Source organism: Pyrgilauda ruficollis, unplaced genomic scaffold (assembly GCF_017590135.1).
Source record: "Pyrgilauda ruficollis isolate IOZ18807 unplaced genomic scaffold, ASM1759013v1 scaffold53, whole genome shotgun sequence".
Lineage (NCBI taxonomy): Eukaryota > Metazoa > Chordata > Aves > Passeriformes > Passeridae > Pyrgilauda > Pyrgilauda ruficollis.
In genome coordinates, this window is record NW_024526933.1 from 3,464,773 (window position 1) to 3,486,168 (window position 21,396).

General features: G+C 39.1%; 1 protein-coding gene across 1 annotated transcript in view; it reads left to right on the top strand.

Annotated features, from left to right (window-relative positions):
- SLC28A3 (solute carrier family 28 member 3) overlaps window positions 1–18,050 on the top strand; it is a 37,519-nt gene extending 19,469 nt beyond the window's left edge. Inside the window, exons 8-18 of the mRNA XM_041480772.1 lie at window positions 1,265–1,342; window positions 5,792–5,872; window positions 6,847–6,927; window positions 7,922–8,047; window positions 8,369–8,499; window positions 9,016–9,184; window positions 10,809–11,006; window positions 13,533–13,614; window positions 14,416–14,514; window positions 16,330–16,453; window positions 17,948–18,050. Of these exons, the coding sequence (XP_041336706.1) occupies window positions 1,265–1,342; window positions 5,792–5,872; window positions 6,847–6,927; window positions 7,922–8,047; window positions 8,369–8,499; window positions 9,016–9,184; window positions 10,809–11,006; window positions 13,533–13,614; window positions 14,416–14,514; window positions 16,330–16,453; window positions 17,948–18,050 (1,272 nt within the window). The remainder of the gene's footprint in view (window positions 1–1,264; window positions 1,343–5,791; window positions 5,873–6,846; window positions 6,928–7,921; window positions 8,048–8,368; window positions 8,500–9,015; window positions 9,185–10,808; window positions 11,007–13,532; window positions 13,615–14,415; window positions 14,515–16,329; window positions 16,454–17,947) is intronic.
- The last annotated feature ends 3,346 nt before the right edge of the window (window positions 18,051–21,396 follow it).

Below are 21,396 nucleotides of genomic sequence, written 5' to 3' on the forward strand. Positions count from 1 at the left end.
TGAGAATGGATTCTCAGAAAGGTCATTGACTTCCTGCATTCAACCTTCTTCTCTTTCTTTTTTTTTTTTTTTTGTTCTGTTAATACAATGGCCAGAGTAATACCATTTATTAATGGCTTTACCATCATTGGGCTGAAGTTATAAATTGGCATTCTTGAAACACAAATTACTTTTGTGTCAGGGCACTCATAGGAGTTCTTAGAAATGGCTCAACTCCAAATCATCCTTGCAATAAACACAATACGCTGAAAAGGCTTGGGATTTAGAACATAGCCCTAATTATCTTCAGAGCAGCAACAGTCCTGATGTCAGAGACATTTCACAGTCCTCATGACATACAAGAAAATTAATTCAGCTATGTACAGGTGGCAAAATCCAAATCTGCATGCTGAAAGGGATCTTAAGATAGTGGATGGGATCTATCCACAGGTAGCCCTGCAGATAAAATTTTTTTTAAAAAGTCAGTTACTGTAAAGTAATGAATAAGCAATATCCAAAATATACATCAGAGAGTATCCACTGAGGGACATTCAGACTTTTCACCTCGGGGATACTATTCTCACAGCTGTTCTTCACAGATAATTAAGGACATGTAAAACCAGACAGAGCAGAATGTACTGTCTCTGTGCAGGAGCAAAGGCACAGATCTGATGTCTGTCTAATCTGCAGGCAGCAGGAGTCATCTGGGTTTTGTCACCAGGTTCTCAGTCTCTGAGTGAAGCAGGTCTGGTACCCCCTTTTGCTAGCTTCATGTTTTCAAGTCTTACAGTCTATCCTGTCAGAACTAATTACTGTAGCTATTATAAACTGTATTTTAACTCCATTTTAAACTGTATCAGTAATGCATATATTTGCATCAGAAGTATAAAATGCACTGGATCAAAATTTAAAAGTAGAAGATTCCCTCAGGCTATCTCTTAGCTACACCTTTCAAAACTCATTAATTCAGCTGTCAAATCTCCATTTTAAGCTGTATAATTCATTGTACTTATTTGCATTAGATGGAGCATAGAAGTGCAGCACAGTATTGGGATTTAAAAGTAAATTCTTGTTCAGCGTAGTTTATGGCCTCCATTGTGTCAGGTACTCAACAGAGCAGAGTAGATACCCTCAGTTCAGCCAAATACAGTCAGCAAGGCTTGGACCCCTACAAATCAAGCTTCTTGGACCTCACCATATTTCTGCAGGACAGCTAGCAGTATTTTGTGTGGTTTTGGCAGGTACCCAGAGCTTATGGCTAATTTACTTTGCTTTCTGTCCCCAGACTTTTCTGGAGTACTCTGATGCAGGTGCCAAGTTTGTGTTTGGTGACAAATACACAGATCATTTCTTTGCTTTTAAGGTAAGATGGTTGTTGTACGCTGTATGTGGCAGATAAACAATGGTAAGAGGAACAGTATAGCTGTGAAATAAATTGTGTGGCTTGTGATACCTATATAATCACCAGAGAAATCAGCAGGTAAACTATTCCTTATTGTGTGATATTCTGAATAGAAAATTTGGGAACCCTTTCATTCACTGCAAAACACTGAGTTAGATGCACTTATTTAGTCTAATTATAACAACATACATTGCATGTAGACAGAATTTTGGAATATTTTTCTACAAGGAATAGGTTAAAAGGCTTCTACCTGGCCACTGACAGAACTATTACCTCCTGCCTATCTTCCCCACTTTTCCATGCCTAAAAGTGCTCTGCCATGCCATGCTGTTGTACCCTTAAGTGCTGTACAGACCACTGCTTCACAAACTTTCCCCCTGAAGAAGTGGAGAGCCTAGATGTGTATTTATTCACACCTGGGGGAAGAGCTAGAAGATGCATAAGCAGGAAGAATTACATGATATTGCATTAGTAAGATCACAGAGGGATTTCCCATCTCTCTGTTAAGAGACCTTTTTGGGAAACAGCTGGAATACAGCTTATCTGCTCTATGTTCTCTAATCTGCACCAGCATCCTTCAAGGTTTTGCTCTGAGAAGCAGCTCATGCCACAATGCCTGCTTAGGCTAGAATCAAGAACATACAAAACAAAAGAAACCCCAAACCAACCCAAATAACAAATAAATAAACCCCAAACAAATATGAGAAATGTATCAGGACTTAGTTGGAGACCATTCTTTTGATTTTTCAGATATATGACCGTGGGCTTATGTGCCTTTTCTCTTATTTTTTTTCTTGAGGTGATATTCCAAACTAGATATTCTGCAAACTCAGCTCTTTCATTACTTGAGAGAGAAAGTGCTATCTGTAAAATAGCCTGCTACTAAGAACAGTCAGAACATCTTAGAAGGGAAAAAAAATTTAGGCATTTCATCAATAAATATGAATTATATTTTAAGAGCAGTTCTTTTGTACCTTTTGTTTCACTTTCCCGCTCCTCCCACCCTTTACTTTGGGGGGTATTTACTTTACTTATTTGAGCACTTAAATAACAATTTTGATTCTCAACTACATGTTTTAGGGATGAAATGATTTAATTCCTGCCCCACCTACACATCCCCCCCATGTAATTTTTCTCGTGTTTTTTGGCAATGCTTTATGAATATGATTCTTTCAAGGTGGTTCTGAGTCCTCACAGATGATGCAAAATACTTTGCTTACTAAAGCCATAACTAGGGACTAGACAGCTAAAAGTTTGCTTCTTTGTAGGCAAACATACATCAGTGTTATCCTATGGTTCAAGCCAGAAAAACCATGGAATTTCTAGAAGATGATAACAGGAACAAGTATATTATCTCACACTGAAAAGCAAGAAAACCAGTTGGTTTTCAGAGCTGCATATATATATATATAGGAATATATACATATAAATATGGTAAACGAAATTGCAGAAACGTGTACAGCAATATCAAAACATGCTCCATCTTCTCCTCCTCTGGACAGGGAATTCCCTCTTCCAACAACAGTGAGTGACAGCCAGCCTGTTCTCCCTTGAAACACTTGTTATTTATTTAGACATTAAGTTGGTCCAAAGTGCTTTTTTGTGTCTTTCAGATATTTTATGAGGTTTGCATGTTGTGATGAACTCTTTTAATCTTACCCCAAGATATTTCAAAGCATCATCCAAAAGACAATGCTTAGCTCCTCAGAGATTAGACAAGGGACAGGATATGTCTGTCAGAGTCCAGTTGTATTCATACTGCATCCTCAGCAATATGCAGGGACACATCAGTTTTCTGCCAGGTGAAGTAGACATGTTACCAGAGTAGACACATCCCATTTGTGAATATGCACACGTGTATATATTCTGACCAGTTCCATCAGTCCCACAGTGTCTTTGAGCACATGGTTCTGGAAGCACTAGTTAGTCAAAAATGCACATATTTGCATGCATAAACAGGTTTATTTTAACTATGTATTTGTGCAGGCAGATGCAGAGTTTCAGAGTTCTGAAAAAATACCCATTTGCCCACATAAAAAAGCATTTCCAAGCACTTAAGTAGATGGAAAAGACCTTTACTATTAAGTCTTCTATCCTGTTGACTACAAAAGACAAAGTTTCCTTTGAGCGAGGAAGAAGTTAGACTTCTGTTAAATTTATAGCTTCTTTTTTATACCAGGAGAACTATGGTTCCCTGAGAAAAGCTTTGCTTTGAAGGTCAAACTTTAGGAGTATATGAAAAAGCAGGATGTTTCTTAAACATCAATAGCAACTTCTTTAAAGGAAAATAGGGAAAAATTTAAACATCAAGCCACAAAGGAGGGGAGTTGAGAGCAGACAACAATTTTAACTTCCTGCTCTGTATGGCAATAACAAAAGAAAAGGCAGGGAGAAAGACATTAATTTTACTAAACTAAACTGTCTGCTGTTACTGCATGGCAAACTATTCCTGCAGAATTGCAAAAAGGATCAAGGAACCAAGCTAGAGAAAGCAGCATTATATTAATTTGTTGAACAGCACAACAATATTGGTTAATTGCACTCTGTCCTTTCAGAGAAATGTTCTGATCATCAAAATTGATTTTCTAAATGTTTATCAAAATTGTTTATAGTACCAACTCTCCTCTAGAAAGGCATAGAGTCTAGGGACTGAAAAGATCTGAACTAACAGAGTGGTTTGTTGTTTTCCCTTCTGTTACTTGATTTTATTTATAATGCATTATGTCCTTAGTGAACATACATGAAAGCTTCCTAGTCTTCGTGGTTGTGGGAAAATGACTGTGAGCCCAGTGGACTGGTAACTGGAGATACACTTAGAGGAAACTGAGCAGTTATGTTCACATTTTAACAGGAGTTATAATGCAGGATAAATCACAATTGCTGCTTTCTGGACGGAATATAGCTGGTGCATGACTTGAAACCCTTCCAGAATGATTCCCCATCACCTGTTAAGGGGGATTGAATGGAGGGTGGAGTAGAGTGGAGGCTCCGTGGGCAGACTCTGTGGAAATCCTTGCAGGGAAGGGAACTTGGTGGTACTTTGTAGCCGATAAACGGCATACCAGCTGATAAACAGTATACCAGGGAAAGAGGGGAAGGTGTCTCACTGGTGAGCCAGCAACTGTGGTGAAATCCCTCTCCTTAGACAAACTTGCTTCATTAAAGCCTAATGATAATATTAATGTACACCTCCACGTCATAGTTATCTGCTCCTGATGTATGAACAACCCTCATAGGAATGCACTCTACATTCTTTTTGACTGTATCTTTAAAAGCAAAGGGAGAGAATTTATGCTAATCAGTAACAAAGGTCACTCTATTACTAGAGTCACTCAAATTCCACATAAACATAAAGAAATAGTATATAAGTAAGTTGAGAAACGGGGAAAGTTAGGGACAACTCCATCTTAACTGCTGGGATCAGTCAACGGGCTGAAACTGTCTTCTTCCCCATAGAGACACCTGTAAACTGGTAAAAACCAGGCTCTATGTGCCCTGAATAGTATTACTTGGGATTAGAGCCTGTCTGTGTATTCCTTCAAGTATATTTTTGCAGTCAGATACAAAAAGCAACAATCTTCTAGCCTTAACATGTTGCAGTCTTATATTAATAAGAGTGTTATTCCTGAAATTATTAGCGTAAATCCTTTATGGGTGCTGGCAGTCGGCAGCAGGTAATACACTCTAGTAAGGGGCAAGACCTGCTGGGAGGATTCCCTTATGCTGGCAGTGTGTTTCTCTAACACAGCCAAACCACTCTCCAATCAAGGAGGACTGCTCAGTTAAGGGTCTCCTTAATGGGATGCTGAAAGACTGGTCAGCTACAAGTGTCTTGGTTTTCCTGGGACACTGACAGACAAATTAAATACTAAGGGGCAAATAAGTCTCTCCACATTAATGGTCTAGGAAGTCTCCCCTTTTCACATGACAGTGGTACTCTAGTAGCTGTAACTAATTTGTCTGACTAATTTTGGATATTTAGGAGGTGGATTTTTCTTTCTGTTGTATACTAGCATAGAAGTGGTGGTGTCCTGTGTATTTCACATACATGGAATACATAGTGGTTTTAATAGCCCATCAGAGAGGGGGTTAGGCATTCATGCAATTATTTTAAATTATGTTGAAAGGAAGTATTTTTCAGTCTCCACTGTGAGAGACCTGTATTCACCTTTTGTATTTAGTAAGTATATACCTTTAAATAGATTGTTTTTAAAGGATGTAAATGTTTGCATTGACTTAAACATAGTTATTCACTTATGTATATTATGCTAAGCTAAACAATTTCTAAACAATTGCAGTTGTATGAGAAAGCTATGTAGATAAATGAAAATCATTTAATTACAGCACAAACAGGAAAGTCAGGAAGGAAACTACTGTAGAAGTTTTAATGATCTTCTGTCTTCAAATCAGGTATTGCCAATTGTGGTTTTCTTCAGTACGGTTATGTCTATGCTTTACCACGTTGGATTCATGCAGTGGCTTGTTGGAAAGGTATGCATTATTGCCAATTAGATGCTCCTTTGGCTAGTGTGGGAAATGTTTTGAACATGTGCAAAGGAGCCATAGCCTGGAAATAGTTCCAAATGTTGCCATTGCGAAATCTTGATTGGCATCTCTCAGTCTGGTTTCATTGTTTCTGTCATATTAATTGTTAGATTTACCTGGTTAGCTTTAGTGTTCCTCAGATGCCATACTTGCTTAAATCTTCCTTTCTGCCTGCCCTTCTCCCAGCCCTCAAAGTGCAGGATGGAGATTAAATCACAGAGAGTACATTTCTGATAAGCATTTCAGTAGCAATCGCATATACCCTCCTGTCACAGATACCCAGATAAAATCAAAGCAGGTTCCTCACCTCACTCTCAAAGTGTTAATTTCTGTCAGCATCTATGTCTTGTGCTACTGTCTACTAATATGAGATCAAGTCCACTTTCTGTCGTCTCTGTCCAATAAACCTGTCATATGACAGAAAAAGATCTTCCTCTATGGTGGTAGTTAAACCTAATTTGAAGATATTTTTAGATTAAAAGTTATTTGCCCTTTACATTCACAGGATTGTTATAAAAGTACCATGAACATCACCTAGCTGACATTAGTGTGCTAAAATTGCAATGAGGCATTTTTAGCTTTAATTTAAGTTTCACATTTTTCCCCTTCATATGATCTAAGTATTTTTGGACAAGAACATAAGTCATAAGAACACATCAAAATATCTTTATTGTTTAATTTATTTTAACATTTTTATGCCCAGAAGGAGCCTGGAGTACTTACAGTTCTGTTAAATTACTTCTCCTCTGTTTTATTTTAGCGTGTACCAATTACATGGATGTGCTATACCTTTAAGCTGAAATCATTAACTCAGGAAGTATTGTAACATGTCTCTGAACTCTTAGATTGATATTGTTAACTCAAGAAGGGCATGGAATAGGCAGAACAAATTTTTGTTTCTTTTTTAAAAATTGTTTTAGGTTGGTTGGATAATGCATGTCTTCATGGGAACAACTCCTGTTGAGTCTCTGGTAGCTGCGGGTAACATATTTGTGGGACAGGTGAGCTGGAGCACAGAAAAACATGCTAACAATATTACAGAATTTATGGAAATAATGCTGCTCATTAAACATTTATTTAATGATTATTTAAAAAATAATCTCTTTCAAAGGTAGGATTCCACTACATCAAGTTTGATGATAGGTTTCCAAAATTGCAGTATGTTCATATATTGGCAGCGATGCACAATGGAAAGGATTTGGGAAGTGATATGTTTTCCCAACAGAAGGTCAAGTATAAATGTACATGATAGATCTCCCTGCTAGACTACTCCAAGGCTATGAAGAAATAACAATTTCAAGGGGTTTTTTCAGTTGAAAAGGCAAATGGTATGAAAAGATGGCACACAAAGCAGGAAGGGGCAGGAGAGAGAGACAATGAAGAAAACTAAGATCCAGAGCTAGCAGTATAAGACCTTATTCAGAAAAAGAGTGGACAGCACCTAACAGACCACTTTAATGGGAAATATATTAAACCCACATTTACAATAATATCTGTCCCAAGCTTAGAAGCAATGTAGAAAGATCAACAATTAACATCCAAGACGAAATGCACTATTAGCATGATATTTAGCAGTGGTGCATCACTACATCACACTGCTTCCAGATTTAGAGTGGTACCATTGCATGACACTGCCTCCAGGATGTGCTCACACACATGCCAGAGGGGCATGTTTCACTTGACTAATAGCCTTATCTGTGGCTCAGATCTGTGGCTGTCCCCAAGTCACTCAGAACTGGAATAGAATTTCCTGGCAGTTTCATTATGCTTTTCAGGGAGACAGCAAACCAGCCAGAATTGTCTTCAGACATTCTCTTTCTTGGGATAAAAAAGCCCCAATCTATTGAAATTGAAGCACTTGCTAGCATTAGGATTAATTAATCAAAGATACCTAAGAGAGTCTGATGCAGACACTCATTTTTCTGCCCCTAATAAAAGAAATCTTTGGGCATTTATTAGGGATTTCTTTATTTGATGCTTGTTTTTCACTTCCAGACAGAGTCTCCTCTCCTGGTACGGCCCTACTTACCATATATCACCAAATCTGAACTCCATGCAGTCATGACAGCAGGATTCTCAACTATTGCTGGAAGTGTCTTAGGGGCATATATTTCTTTTGGGGTAAGACAGGGGAAAAGAACTATATATATGAAAAGATATGGTTTATCTGAAATCTTTCAAGTATTTCACCCAGCTACAATGCTTTGAAAGTATCCCTCAATCATTCCCTCTGTTTGAGATTTTTTTGTCTCTGAAAGAATTAGTCACAAAAATACATGGTCTTCTGACAGCTCATTCTCTTAGTTTCCTTATGAGCAATATGAACTTTTAATGACTTCCTGTAGAATAATCATACAAACAACTAAAAAAATTAATTTCATTCCTACATATTTGTGCATAATATGGTTATCATGGAGTACTTTCTGTCACCTGGAATTCTAGGTTTCCTCCTCCCACCTACTGACTGCTTCCGTCATGTCAGCACCAGCATCATTAGCTGTCTCCAAATTATTCTGGCCTGAAACTGAAAAGCCTATGGTAACTCTAAGGAGTGGCATACAAATGGCAAAAAGGTAAGCTGATCTAGGTGCTAGTTAATGCTACTGCAAAAATGAGGTCTGCAAATGCAAATATGTAAAAAGCAAAGGCAAAGCAATCATTTCACAACAGCAGCAAATTTGTTGCCTGTCTGCAGGGACACTTCTCTTGAGAACAACAGGCAAAGCAAAAAGGCTTCTAAGGATCTGATTCTGAATGGCCCAAGCATTTCTGCAAGGGCTGTGTGGAAGAAAAGCAGTGACCACTGCCTAATGCAAGCAGTGCTACAGTTTTGAGATCTGATCCATATCTTGCTCAACCCTGAATGTGCCAGAATTCATCCTCAGGGCACCACAAGCATATGCTTCAAGTGTCTGCCATGAGGATTGACAGGAAAAGCCTACTTCACCTCATCATTCCTCTTCGTTATTTTCCCTATGAGTGTACAGACAGCTTCAGTCCTAGACTTCTAGTGCATGTACCTTTTAGTTCTGTTATTTGTTCTTGAATTTAAAGATGTTCACACTCTGGTTTTCTCTTCATTGGCAAAGTGAATCAAAGAATCTGCTGGAAGCAGCCAGTCAGGGTGCCTCTACCTCCATCGGGCTGGTAGCAAACATCGCCGTGAATGTGATCTCCTTCCTTGCCCTTCTGAGCTTCCTTGACTCGGCCCTTTCTTGGGTGGGCAACTTGTTTGACTATCCACAGCTGACCTTTGAGGTATGATCTCCAGTTCCCCATGCAGCTGACATGCATGCATAATTTGTCTTTCTCAAATTTAAGTGCTTGTATGGTTTGTTGTTTTTTGTTCTCATTTTGTGTTTTAACGTGATATAAACACATATTTTATTTACATGTTCTGAAAAATTTCTTAACAGTTAAAGTAAAATTTTTGCCATTTAAGTATTTTTGTATCTATTAGTCTGCACCTAGTTTCCCTCTGTGGTGTTCTTGCTAACCCTCAGGGTATCTTTATACAGAGTATGTTGGCACCTGCCTTCTCTGACTTGGCAGTGCAGCACATCTGTCAGTTACATGCTTGCCAAGCCATTAACATCTCCTTCAGCTAAACCTAAAAGTGGCTTTATCTTCAAAAGGCCCCATCAAACCCTTAATGCTCACTGTGTTCACTTAGATGGGACACTGGGAAAAGGCTGGACTTGCCTGAAACCAGACTTACTCGATATCAGTTAGTTCTCAATACAAAGTAAAACTGTACCCAAATCACTCAACTGAGGAAATGGGTTTCAAACAGGACTTCTGTTTGAACCTAGGTCAATATGTCGTTTTTAACTCAATGCAATCACCTATTTTCAATGTTTTGGGCCTTTTTGTTTCGCAAGACCCTAATAAAAGCCCTGTGAGAAACATGCATATAACTTGTGTTAAAGGTGTTGCCGAAGTAAATAGCCACTCATAACAGATACGGCTTCAGCAACACTAAGTTATTACCCTGCCAAGCTTTCACCGATATCTCACTGCACCCCGGACACCCATAGCTGAGGAGAGGCACAAGTATGCCTGCCTTAGGCATACTCATGCAGGGCTGGTATTTTCATAACTGCTGGGTGGTGTAAGATTTGGACAGGTAGATAGTCCACAAGGAATTGAGACACACAGACATGATGCGTCCAGTCAATCTTCCCTTGGGAGAGACACTAATGTGTAACCTTCTGTGAGCAGTGAAACCAGCCAGAAATAGTAACTGCTTAAAGACCTCCATTACATTCCCTAAGGACAATCTGACCAAAACCTTTCACAGTGGGAGCTATTTTCTCTCATATAAAGCTGTACTGTGATATGGGATTTCTTTTTCAATTTGCATAAATCTTATAATGCCAGGAAAAAATAGGTACAGCTTTAATTGTGTCAGATGCACAGCTTTTATGCAGAGACAACTCTTTTGTTTACACCGGTTGGAGTCCAATAACCTGATAATTAAGCATGTTCATTAACACATTTGATTTAATCTAGCAGAAGAATTAGAATCCTCAGTTCTCTTATCAGCTCTTTTAGTTCAATCTTCCTTCTTTTTGTCAAACACTGTGCCCAATTTGAAGCCATTATTGAGGGAAAAGAAGGCACAGAAACCTTTGTTTTATTTTACATATAAAATTAGGGATATATAAATATTTCATTCTATTTAGAGTCTGGATAAATGTTTTAAAAGGTACTCAAGCATGCCTGACAATGAAAAACTCTCCCAGAGTTCATGGCAGCAAAAACTGAAGGCCATTTTCCTCTGCTAAAATAAAACTATCCTTATTTTAAGTCTGGAAAACTTACTGTCTGCTATTGTTTTTTGGCATGTATTTTGATCTGCTTTTTCTTATACATTCTGCAGAACATTTGTGCTTATGTTTTCATGCCGTTCTCTTTCATGATGGGAGTAGACTGGGAAGACAGTTTTATTGTTGGTGGACTACTAGGTTACAAAACTTTCTTCAATGAATTTTTGGCTTATGAGCGCCTTTCGAAACTGATTCAAAACCGAGAAAAGGGTGGAAGCATGTACATTAATGGTGTGAAACAGTATATGACAGTAAGTAACATTTTCTGTTCTACAGATTTATTTGATCATATACTTCAATGTTGAAACTCGACTTATTTTTTAATATGAGTTGCATATTACTCTAAGATGTGTCTTTGAGCAACAGAGTTCAGTTATGAAAGTGCAGCATTGCTCTGTGCAGTTGCTGTGACTGTCATTGCCCAAGCTGTCTTGAACAAGCATAGAAACAGAAGGGCATGGGTTTGGGGAGCATGCAGTATCCCACAGGACACCACACTTAAAACAGAGGCTGTCTTCAAAGCGTTTCTTCTTACCTGATACTCAGTACTTCTCTATGACCTACTCTCCAAGAAAACCTTGAGAAAGAACTGAGGATCCTCCTGCCCTCAAAGGTTTGTCCAAGCACTAAATCTAAGAGAGGCATCCAGCAAACTCTAGCAGATGGCATTACTGGCACACCTTTACTGTAGGCTATTGTTCCCTCTGCAGAGAGCAGTAATAAAAGACATAGTACATGCCATACACCTCCATTGCTGCACTGAGTCCAACCAGTCTGCCTCAATCAAGTTTTCCAACCTTGTCCCGCCTCTCATTCTCAGTTTACCTAACAGATGTGCAGCTCCTACTACAGTGCCCTGCAAAAGGCAGTGCTAAGGGCATCTTGCATGTGTGCATGGGCCAAAGGTCATTCAGTGATCAAAGCTGACCTTTGTGGACATGACTACTCCACTATCTGGCATTCACACACACAGCACATGCTGAATTCTCCCTGTCCTGAGCACAGGCAACAAAAACCATGATATCCCACTTTATACCTCCATTGATCCTTCTTTCTTAAATCAAGGCAGATTGTCACTTGAGAAACCCTGAATTTGAAAGTATTTTGTGCAACTCTTATTTGCTTCTTTGAATCAGATGGGATGCTGTGGATACCTCTTATATTGAAAACCAAAACCAAATTCCTGATTGACAGAACATATTTCACAGGTGGAGGTAGAAAGCCAGGCAGTCTGATCAAATATTCACACCCTTGTCTGAGCATCCATTACCACTGTTCCTGAAATTCCAGGTAATAGAACCCTGGACTAGAAAGATCTTTGATGTGCCCTGCTATAGCTGTGCTTCCTTCTACTACATGAATATGACACTGAATTCCTGAATGAGTGAATAAGGGTATTTTAGTATGGAATACAGCCTTAAAACACAGATCCTAAGAACTCTATTTACTTCTCCCCCACACCCCCACCCCCCCCCAATATAAGATGTCACATAGAAGTTTCACATTCACTTCTAATACCTATAAGGTGCTGTATTAACTTCCATAGTGAAAAGCTCTGAGAAACAAAAATTTTAATTCGTGATGCTGGTAAAAAATGACTGACAATCCTTATAATTACAGCACAACAGGTAAGGTTGTGCTTGGCTTCCATTTTTAGTTTCTCTTCAGTTTCAGAGCTCTCTAATTCATCCACACACAGATATTCTCTCAGACTGAGCAAACAAGTGTCTTCACCTGAGTCATTAATTATATGGCTTCCTGTTTTCAGAGCTAGGAGAGTGCAAATGAAAGCAGGGTACACAGAGCTTTTTCTAGGAAAAGCTGGTAGAGTGGGTACTTGAAAAACATTTTCCTGCATTTGTACAGATTGATTGAAAGTATCTACAAATTGATGTTCATAAAAGAGGAATTAAACCAGAGGAACTTCTAATAAACAGGAAACCTGCTAGAACACTCACTCATTTTCAGCTTGAACCTAAACCACAGTAAACAGGAATTCAGAGCTGCCAGGGAGACAAAAATCCATTTGCTGAGATATGTTGCCTCCTTTCTCAAAATGTTTGAACTGCATTTAACTGCAGGCTTGCAAGGTTTGTAGCCTGATTTCACCTAAAGGACCAATCTTGTCTCTACTCTGAGTTCCAGGCTTAGTTGGTGTTACCCAAGGGGAGAAAGGTGGCAGAAGTCAGTACAGAAATAAGCTGTTAATGGGGATTCCAAAAATCATAATGTCCCTCTCTGCCTGTAAACACATCAATGTGCCCACTTCCTAGCAGACCAATTTGTCTTCTTTGCACAGGGTGGAGAATGCACAAAGTAGCTTTGTATATAGAGCCCTCTGCTTCTTCAGGGTCAAAGAATTCAGGGATGCATACCAAAACTTGAGGTTTCAAAAGAGTTTTATAGAGGCATCCAGCTGTGGAAAAACAAGTTGAGTTATAGCTCTCTGACTCATACTTTCAGCAGCAGTTAAATTGCCACCAGTAAGATAAGATATTTTTTTGTCTTTAATTGCTACTACTCACTTCAAAAAGGCACAACAACATATGTGAAAGATAAAATCATCGCATAGTTTGTCAGTCCTCACATGGGCAGTGGGTATAAAAGCCTGTGACTTTCAACAAGGAAACAAGTTCACCTTTCTGGAAGCCGCACCTTGGGCAGCAACCAAGCAAAACAGTTATTTTTGTAGGCAGAGCTACAATGCCATGTTTTCAGACCTTTAAATCACAATAAGCTGTTTCAAACCACTTAAAGGGTGTGTCTTTGCTTTTCAGGTTCGCTCTGAAGTCATCGCCACCTATGCTCTCTGTGGATTTGCCAACTTTGGCTCCCTGGGACTGGTAATAGGAGGCCTGAGTAAGAACCACTCTCACATACAATTTGTGGAGCAGATCCCAAAGAAAGCACCAAAAGGAGCAGGCTGGGGGTGAAGCAGCATTAGGGCCTGCTCTGCCAAAGCCTAGCACTCCGTTGTGAATGGAAGGGCCCAGAGGGGGTACAGGCTTTGGTGTGGAAGTACTGGGAGAGGTGCTGAAGGCAAGGGGAAGGAACCAAGCCCTTCTGATAGCCTTGTCTGTTTAGACCTCAAATATGAACATGAGCTACTACTGCCCATGGGCTTCAAGAGCAGGTCAACTCCATAGCATGCTGGTTTGAGAGATGAATTTGGTTATTTCCTGTAAAAAAATCACATATATGCAGAAGGTTTATAGAGAAAGAATTTTTAAAAAAGGTTTTCAGATCTCAGTGGAAAAAGAAAAATTGAAAAACCCTCTGAGTTCCTCACCAGGCAGTCAGAATTGCTGGCAGTCATCTTTACCCTGAAGCCACAGTGGGCTCAGCAGCGAGGCAGCATAGAGGAGCAAAACCCAGCCATGGGGTCAGACTCTTCTGAAGGGCACAATCATCCAGCACAGACATGCAAACTGCCGAAGAAAACAAAAGTTACTGTTTTAAATATAGGCAACCCTCTTAAGAGAGAGAGCCAACACTGGCACTTGGCCTTCAAAAAACCCACTAAAAAATGTCCCTTTTTTCCTCCATGTTTCCCTTAGTTTAAACTGCAGGGTGGGAAATTACTCCTGCACGGGCAAAAGTAGGCAGATTCACTTTCCTTATATGTATTTCTGTTTGATATGCACTTTGTATTTCTTCTAGCAAGCATTGCTCCCTCAAAAAAGAAGGAAATAGCCGATGGTGCTTTCAGAGCAATGATTGCAGGAACGGTGGCCTGTTTCATGACAGCCTGTGTCGCAGGTACAGTGCTTGGGTTTGGTGTCCCCTGCAGCCAGTGACCACCACGGGGCAGTGCACCAGCACCATACTATATCCACCTAGGCTGCCCCTGTCACTCAAACACAAGTATTTTTGTGCTTGGCAGGATTAAGAGTTGATATGAGACAAAAGGCTCAAGAAAACTAGAATTTGAAAATACGTAAATATTTCAGTTCTTCCATTATGTCTGTTTTTAGGAGAGGAGTATGGTGTTTTAATGGGGGAGTTTTTTGTTTGTTTGGTTTGATTTGGTTTGGTTTTTTTTTTTTGTTAGTTTGTCTGTGCAAAACATGTGACTCATAAACAAAGCAGTTTATAGATTAATTGCAAGCCCTCCTCCACGCCACTAGATACTAGGAATAGAGAACTCATTTTGGAAAAGAAACAGAAAAATGGAATGAAAGGGTGCAAAAGGGTAACAGCGAGAGAGAATCTGAACAACTCTGTCATAATGTTAAGTCGGTATTTTGAGGGGATAATATTTCCACAGAGTGCTTAGGCTTGTGAAATGATCCTAAAATGGGACTCCACAGCTGATCCTTATTTTCAAATTTCAGCTTCAATTTGAGTGAAAAATCACAATGCAACAGTCATTTTAGGGAGTCAATTAAAAAGAACAAATTAATTATTCAAAAGATTAATTAATTGATGTGTTTCAATAGGTTATAAATTTATCCTATAAAAATTAAATTAAAAATTTAACCCATAGGTTATAAATTTATCAGTATTTCACAATCCGTTTTCCAGCTCTTTTTCCTGAGCATGTGGTATACAAAATTGGTATGAAGTGGTATGACAAAGGTTAAAGCTCATATTTCAACAGTGAAGAAAGATATTGGTACTTTATGTAGCTAAAACCACTATGTAAGTTTCTACCACAACTTCTCTATGCCTTGGCATTCATGGTAGCAACAGAAACATCCACATTTTAAAGATGAGCCCACACAATTTTCAGAAGGCTACAGAACCGGCATACTTGAAATAACATTAGTCTCACAGCCATCCGTAATATTTTAATACATGACACTACTCTGAATAACTGAGGAACCAGGAAGCCCTACTAAAATGTGTCATTTCACAATACTGATCTTAAGAATAATATTGTGAACAGCCACTGAGAAAATCTCTCTGAAATAATAGAATCTGCTTTGGAAAGAAAATTGCATTCCACCCACTCCTGCCATGGTAAATGTTTTCCTTACACCCAGGAGAAAGTAGAAAAGCCAAGTAATTTCTACTACCCCAGTTAAGATAAGAACGTATTAAAAATGTGTCCAAGTTCTACAACATTACATTTAGGAGGAGCTATCACTTTCATATTTTTGTGTCTCCATTACTTCAGTGACTGATGACATTAGTATTTGTAGGAAATTTTAGAGAATATGTAGCAAAGCAAACTCAATTTAAAACAAAATAAGAGGTTCTGTATTTACTTGCACTTCTATAAATACAGCATAGCTTCATCTTAGTTAATGAAAACACACCGACCCAGCAGTGAGAAAGGCATTACTACACAATATTAATATCATTAAAGAGGTAGAAAACCAAAATTATCCAAGTGTAACAGGTTGCTGTAGTTTAATTCCTACATATAAAAAAATGTAGAAATTTAAAAAAATATTCAGATTAGAAGTCCCACAGTTCAAAGGTTTTGACCTTTTACCTTTACATAACCACCTCAAATGGTGATTTTGCGTCAGAGAGAATGGTTTGTTTGATCATGGCTTCATGACTCACATTCTCAAATCTTATCTTCCTCTTCATTATTCATTAAGGAAATTGTAACTTACTTCACAGGAATGCTGACTGTCCCTAGTCTGGAAGATCCTTGCCACATCTTATTAGGAAATGCTTCCAAATTCACAGATTTCCCTGCCAACAGCACAGAGCTAGTTGAATGCTGCCAGCAACTCTTCACCAGGTATTGAGAACTCTTTATCCCCTGGGAGTAAAATTTAGGGAGTTCATATCTTCTCTGCAAACCTAATGTTATTTTTATTTTTTGTATTTGGCTTTTTTTCTTAGGCATCTTCTTTCAGTGAACTAGTGTCTTTTAGAGGAATGGCTATTTTAATGCTGTTGAATTGTTTTCCTCTTCTTGGGGCATTTTTCCATTGCATGACGAACACCTACAGAACCAACAGACAATTCAAAATGTCTCTGCTGAAACTTCCTCATGAGAGGAGGGTCAAGGACTGAGCTCTCCTCTGTGGTGACCAGTGACAGCACTTGAGGGAATGGCCTGAAGCTGTGTTGGGGGAGGTTTAGGTTGGTTGTTAGAAAGGGGTTCTTCCCCCAGAGGGTGTTTGGGCACTGGAATAAACTCCCTAGTGACATGGTCACAGCACCAGAGCCTGACAGACAAGAAGCATTTGGACAATGCTCTCAGGCACAGGGTGTGACTCTTGGATGGTGCTCTGCGCAGGGCCAGGAGTTAGCCCTCATTGATTCTTAGTTTATCTCAAATACGAACAAGAAAATAAATAAAATATTTGAACTAATTTAATGTTGACCTAGTATTTGAGACTAGCAGTAGCTGAAAAAAAGTCAGGAGCCTTTCTGTCCCTTCCCTCTTCTGTCTATAATGTAACTAAAGATAATAATAATCAGGCCCGTTTACATTGAAAATTTTACATGCATATAAAGTAGAAAAATATTTCAAGATAAATTGTATGTCACAGCTCTCTATCCAAGGCAGAGAAGAAAGAAATATTGATATTAAATAAGGAATATATTCAGATATACTTAATACTATCTCACAAGGAATCAAAGGAATCTATGTATTTAGGTTATGGCAAGAACCTTTCAAATTAATGCTAATGTGCTTGGTTTTTTTTTTTTTTTCTTTCTATTTTCAAAACTAATTACTTTAGAATAAATGCTCTTAATTCCTGGTTTATTCTTGCTATTACAAATAGAAGAACTTACACAGCAAAAATCATCTCTGAGTACATTCAATCATTGTTATTTCTTCTTTACTCGAACTTTTCCTCATCACACTAATTTCAGCTCTACCATGTTGCTACAAAGACAAGAGCCTGCTCTATTTTTAGCAGAATCAATGTTAAGCAGGTGCTTTGAAAATGTAAAAATATTTAATAGGGAAGTGAAGACCTCAATCATTTCAGTTATCTAGGGGGATGTACCAGAGGCATGTGGACTTGCTACAGAAAACCAGAAGTTATCCTGATAAAAAGGTAGAGGGTCTGGATGTGGCACTTGGCTGAAGTTGGGAAAGTCTTCTCTCTATTTTGTTTCTCATGAAAATTTTAACACATCTGAAGTTGCTTTGGAGAAAGCGTGTGTTGCCATGTACATGTGTGTGTGTATATACATATACTGCAGAGAGAGATTCCCATGACAAGATTCTGTGAAACGGAGTTTTATCTGATTTCTGTTTTATTTCCTCCCCCAGGGCAAATCATTCGGAGGAGATCTTTCCTGGGGGAAACTACAGTCTGAATTCCTGGAAAGTGTGTTGCCAAATACTGGGTCAACCTGCTTTTCATTGCACTTAGGTTAAGTTTGAATTTTTTTGACAGGATTGATCATAAATAAGAACTGTGTTCCTTGGAAGAAAGGGAATAAAAAATTTGCTTTGCTACAATGAGTGTGAATTTCCCCCATGCAATTTTTATTTTCATCTCTTACCAGCCCAATTCCTCTGACTTGCTTGGAATTATTTATAAATTAAACTGGCATAAATGGAAGACACCTCTTGCTGCAGAATTCTTCTCCTACTACAAATCAGAATAGAAGAACATTTCTAAGCCTGATTCTCCTGCTTTTATTTCTACCCTGAAACTAACTAATTTTCCTGATTAAACTGCTATAAGCATGAAGAAAATCAGATTCAGAAGATTTGGCTGCCACTCACAGATAACTATGAACTAGAAATAATATTCAGAGTTACCATTAATTTCTAATACTATTTCTGTCCTTTTTGATGGCAAAGAAGTCTTTACTGCATGAAGATCAATTACTTTTCTGCGAAAGAAAATGCAGAGAAATTACTTTTCTGTAGAGAAATCTGCATTTTCTGCAGAGGTAATTATATACATACACATATATAGATATATACATATATATATTCCTACCTATACCTAGGTAGCTATAGCTGCACATGAACTGAGCTGCAAGCCTGTTCTACCTCATCAGCTTGGCCACTGAAGCACCCAAACTGGGGGCTAGCCACTCTGCCACAGTCCTCCTTCTGCCCACAGGAGGCTGCAGGAAGTTCATCACTGTTTACATTAACTCATATGAATGAAAATGTCCAGCCTCCAAGTAAAGTTTCCTGCATTAATTCTTCTAAATCTATATTTTTAACCATTGAGAAAATTTATCCTGGAGTCACCAATAAGGAACTTTTATAAACATTTGACCATTGTCAAATGCAGGAAAAATCAGGTCCATACCATGAATATTCCCTGTCAAGCAAGCTTAATGTAGGAGACCACCACAGGATCTCCTTGAAGAAGAAAGTGTGTTATGATTTTAAGCTTCAGAACTTTTAAGCTTCAGAACTTTCAGGACTTGAAAACTGGCAAGTTCTGTGCAGAAATAGGGAGAGAGAGTGATTACTATCCTTTGACATTGTTGATGCTAAAGGCTTGGGAAAAAAGGTCAGAACTGAAGTACAGGAACATTGGAAAATTCTGACACATTCTGCAAATAAAAATTGTGCAGATGGTCTATTCAGGAAAAGCAATTACTAATTTTTCAAGCTTCCATTAATTACTGCAGAATCTTTTCCAGGAAATCCAAGTTCATTAACTTAGACAGCTGCCAGTACAGTTATTTCCAGGGGCTATTTATTTCAACTTACTGTGAAAGTGCTAGTTCCCTGTAAAGCTCAATTTATTAACTTAATCCCCAGAAAAGTTATCAGTATTGCTACTACTTGTGATTTTTTTTATTTCTGGTTTTATATCATTAGGTGTTTTTCTTTAGCTTCATCCACCTAGGTATGTCATCCTCAATTTTCAGTTGTTTTAAAGGATGTTGATAAGGCTGATTAGGACAGATATAAGCTCATATATTTAATGTGAATCCATCCTAAAGAAAATGCATGGATTTGATCCATGAGTATTATCCAACATGCTGGTTATAGTAGGGTTTGGATTTCAAGTAAGTTTAGAGTCTGAAATAGAGTAATATATTATTTCATGGAAAATTAATCAGAAACATTAGTTCTCACTGTTAAGAAGAGCACACCCCATGTGCTCTGTTTACAAATCATCAGTGGCACTCTCCTTCTTTGCTACTCCCTACCATGCTCTATTTAATATCAGTCTTTTGAAATGGCTGCTCTTTCCATTTCACAATTATATGCTGGGTAAAAGGGCTGCTTGGGCTAGTAAATACAATCATGCATAAACTGCTAAAAAAGTCTTTCATATGGCTGAAGGTAACAGCCTTCCTCCCGCAGAAGAAATGTGGTGTTTTTCCTTTTTAAGACTCCTCTATAGCTGGATTAGATGGAAGGCAATTTTTGCAGAGTATATATGATATTTCTCTACACCTGCTCAAAGAGATTGCCCACCTGGTTTGATGATGGATTAATCTAAAGACAATATATGTGGGACATTATATCTTAAGTGTAGCAAAAACAGCAGTGAAAGCAGGAGGGGATTGCTACCAAGTACCATCACGTGTTCTGGTGACTATTTTCTCTCTGTGATGGTGCTAGGAATCCAGTGTAGCACTCTTTGTGCTTCTCTCAACACAAAAGTGGGATAGTGCATTTCACCAGCTTGGAGTTACCCTGGCAGCTTGGACCCTGAACTATCAGTGCCCAGGAACACATTTCTCACAATACCAGCAGCAACAAATCTGCATCACAGACCTCAAAAGAAACATTTGATTTAATCAAATGCTTGCTAGCACATGTGATGGGTTGACCTTGTGGTGAGATGGATGCCAGGTGCCACCAAAGTTGCCCTACCCTTCTCTTCTGCTGCACAGGTGGGAGAAGATCCAATGAAAGGTTTATGGCTTGAGATAAGGACAGGGAGAGATCACTCACCAAGTACCATCATAGGCAAAACTGACTCAACTTGGGGCAGATTAATGCATTGCTGATCAGTTCAGGGCAGGATACAGAGAAACAAAACCAAATCTTAAAAACGCTCTCTCCAACCTCCCTCTGTGCCTTGTGATCAATTTTACTCGTGATTTTCTCTGCCTCCATCCCCACCACCCAGCAGCCCAGGAAGAAGAATTGGGGTTGTGGTCAGTTCATCACATGTTGTCTCTACCCCTCCTTCTTCCTCAGGAAGACGAATTGTCACAGTCCTCCTCTGATCCACTGTGGCATCACTACTACAGCAAACAGTCATCCACAAACTTCTCCAATGTGAGTCCTTTGAGTCCTTCCATGGGCTCAAGTTTTTCATAACTGCTCCAGCATGTGTCCCTTCCATGGGGTGCAGTCCTTCAGGAACAGGCTGTCTCAGTGTTAGTCCCCAACAGGATCATAAGTCCTGCCAGCAAACCCGCACCAGTGTGGGCTCCTCTCTCCACAGGCCTACCAGGACCCTGCTCCAGCATCAACTTCTTTTTCCATGAGGCCGTGGATCTTGCCAGGAGCCAATGTGGGCTTCCTGCAGGATCAGCTTCCTTCGAGCATCCACTTGGTCTTGTGTGGGTCTTATCTGCATGCTGCAGGTGGATCTCTGCATATTCATGACATCCCTGGGCTGCAGGGGCACAGCTGCCACACCATGGGCTGCACCATGGGCTGCAGGGGAATCTCAGCTCTCTCCCTGGACCAGCTCCTGGCCCTTCTTCTCCACTGACCTGGGAGACTTTTTCTCTCATTTTCTCACTCTTCTCTTTTGACTGCTTCTGCAGCAGATTTTT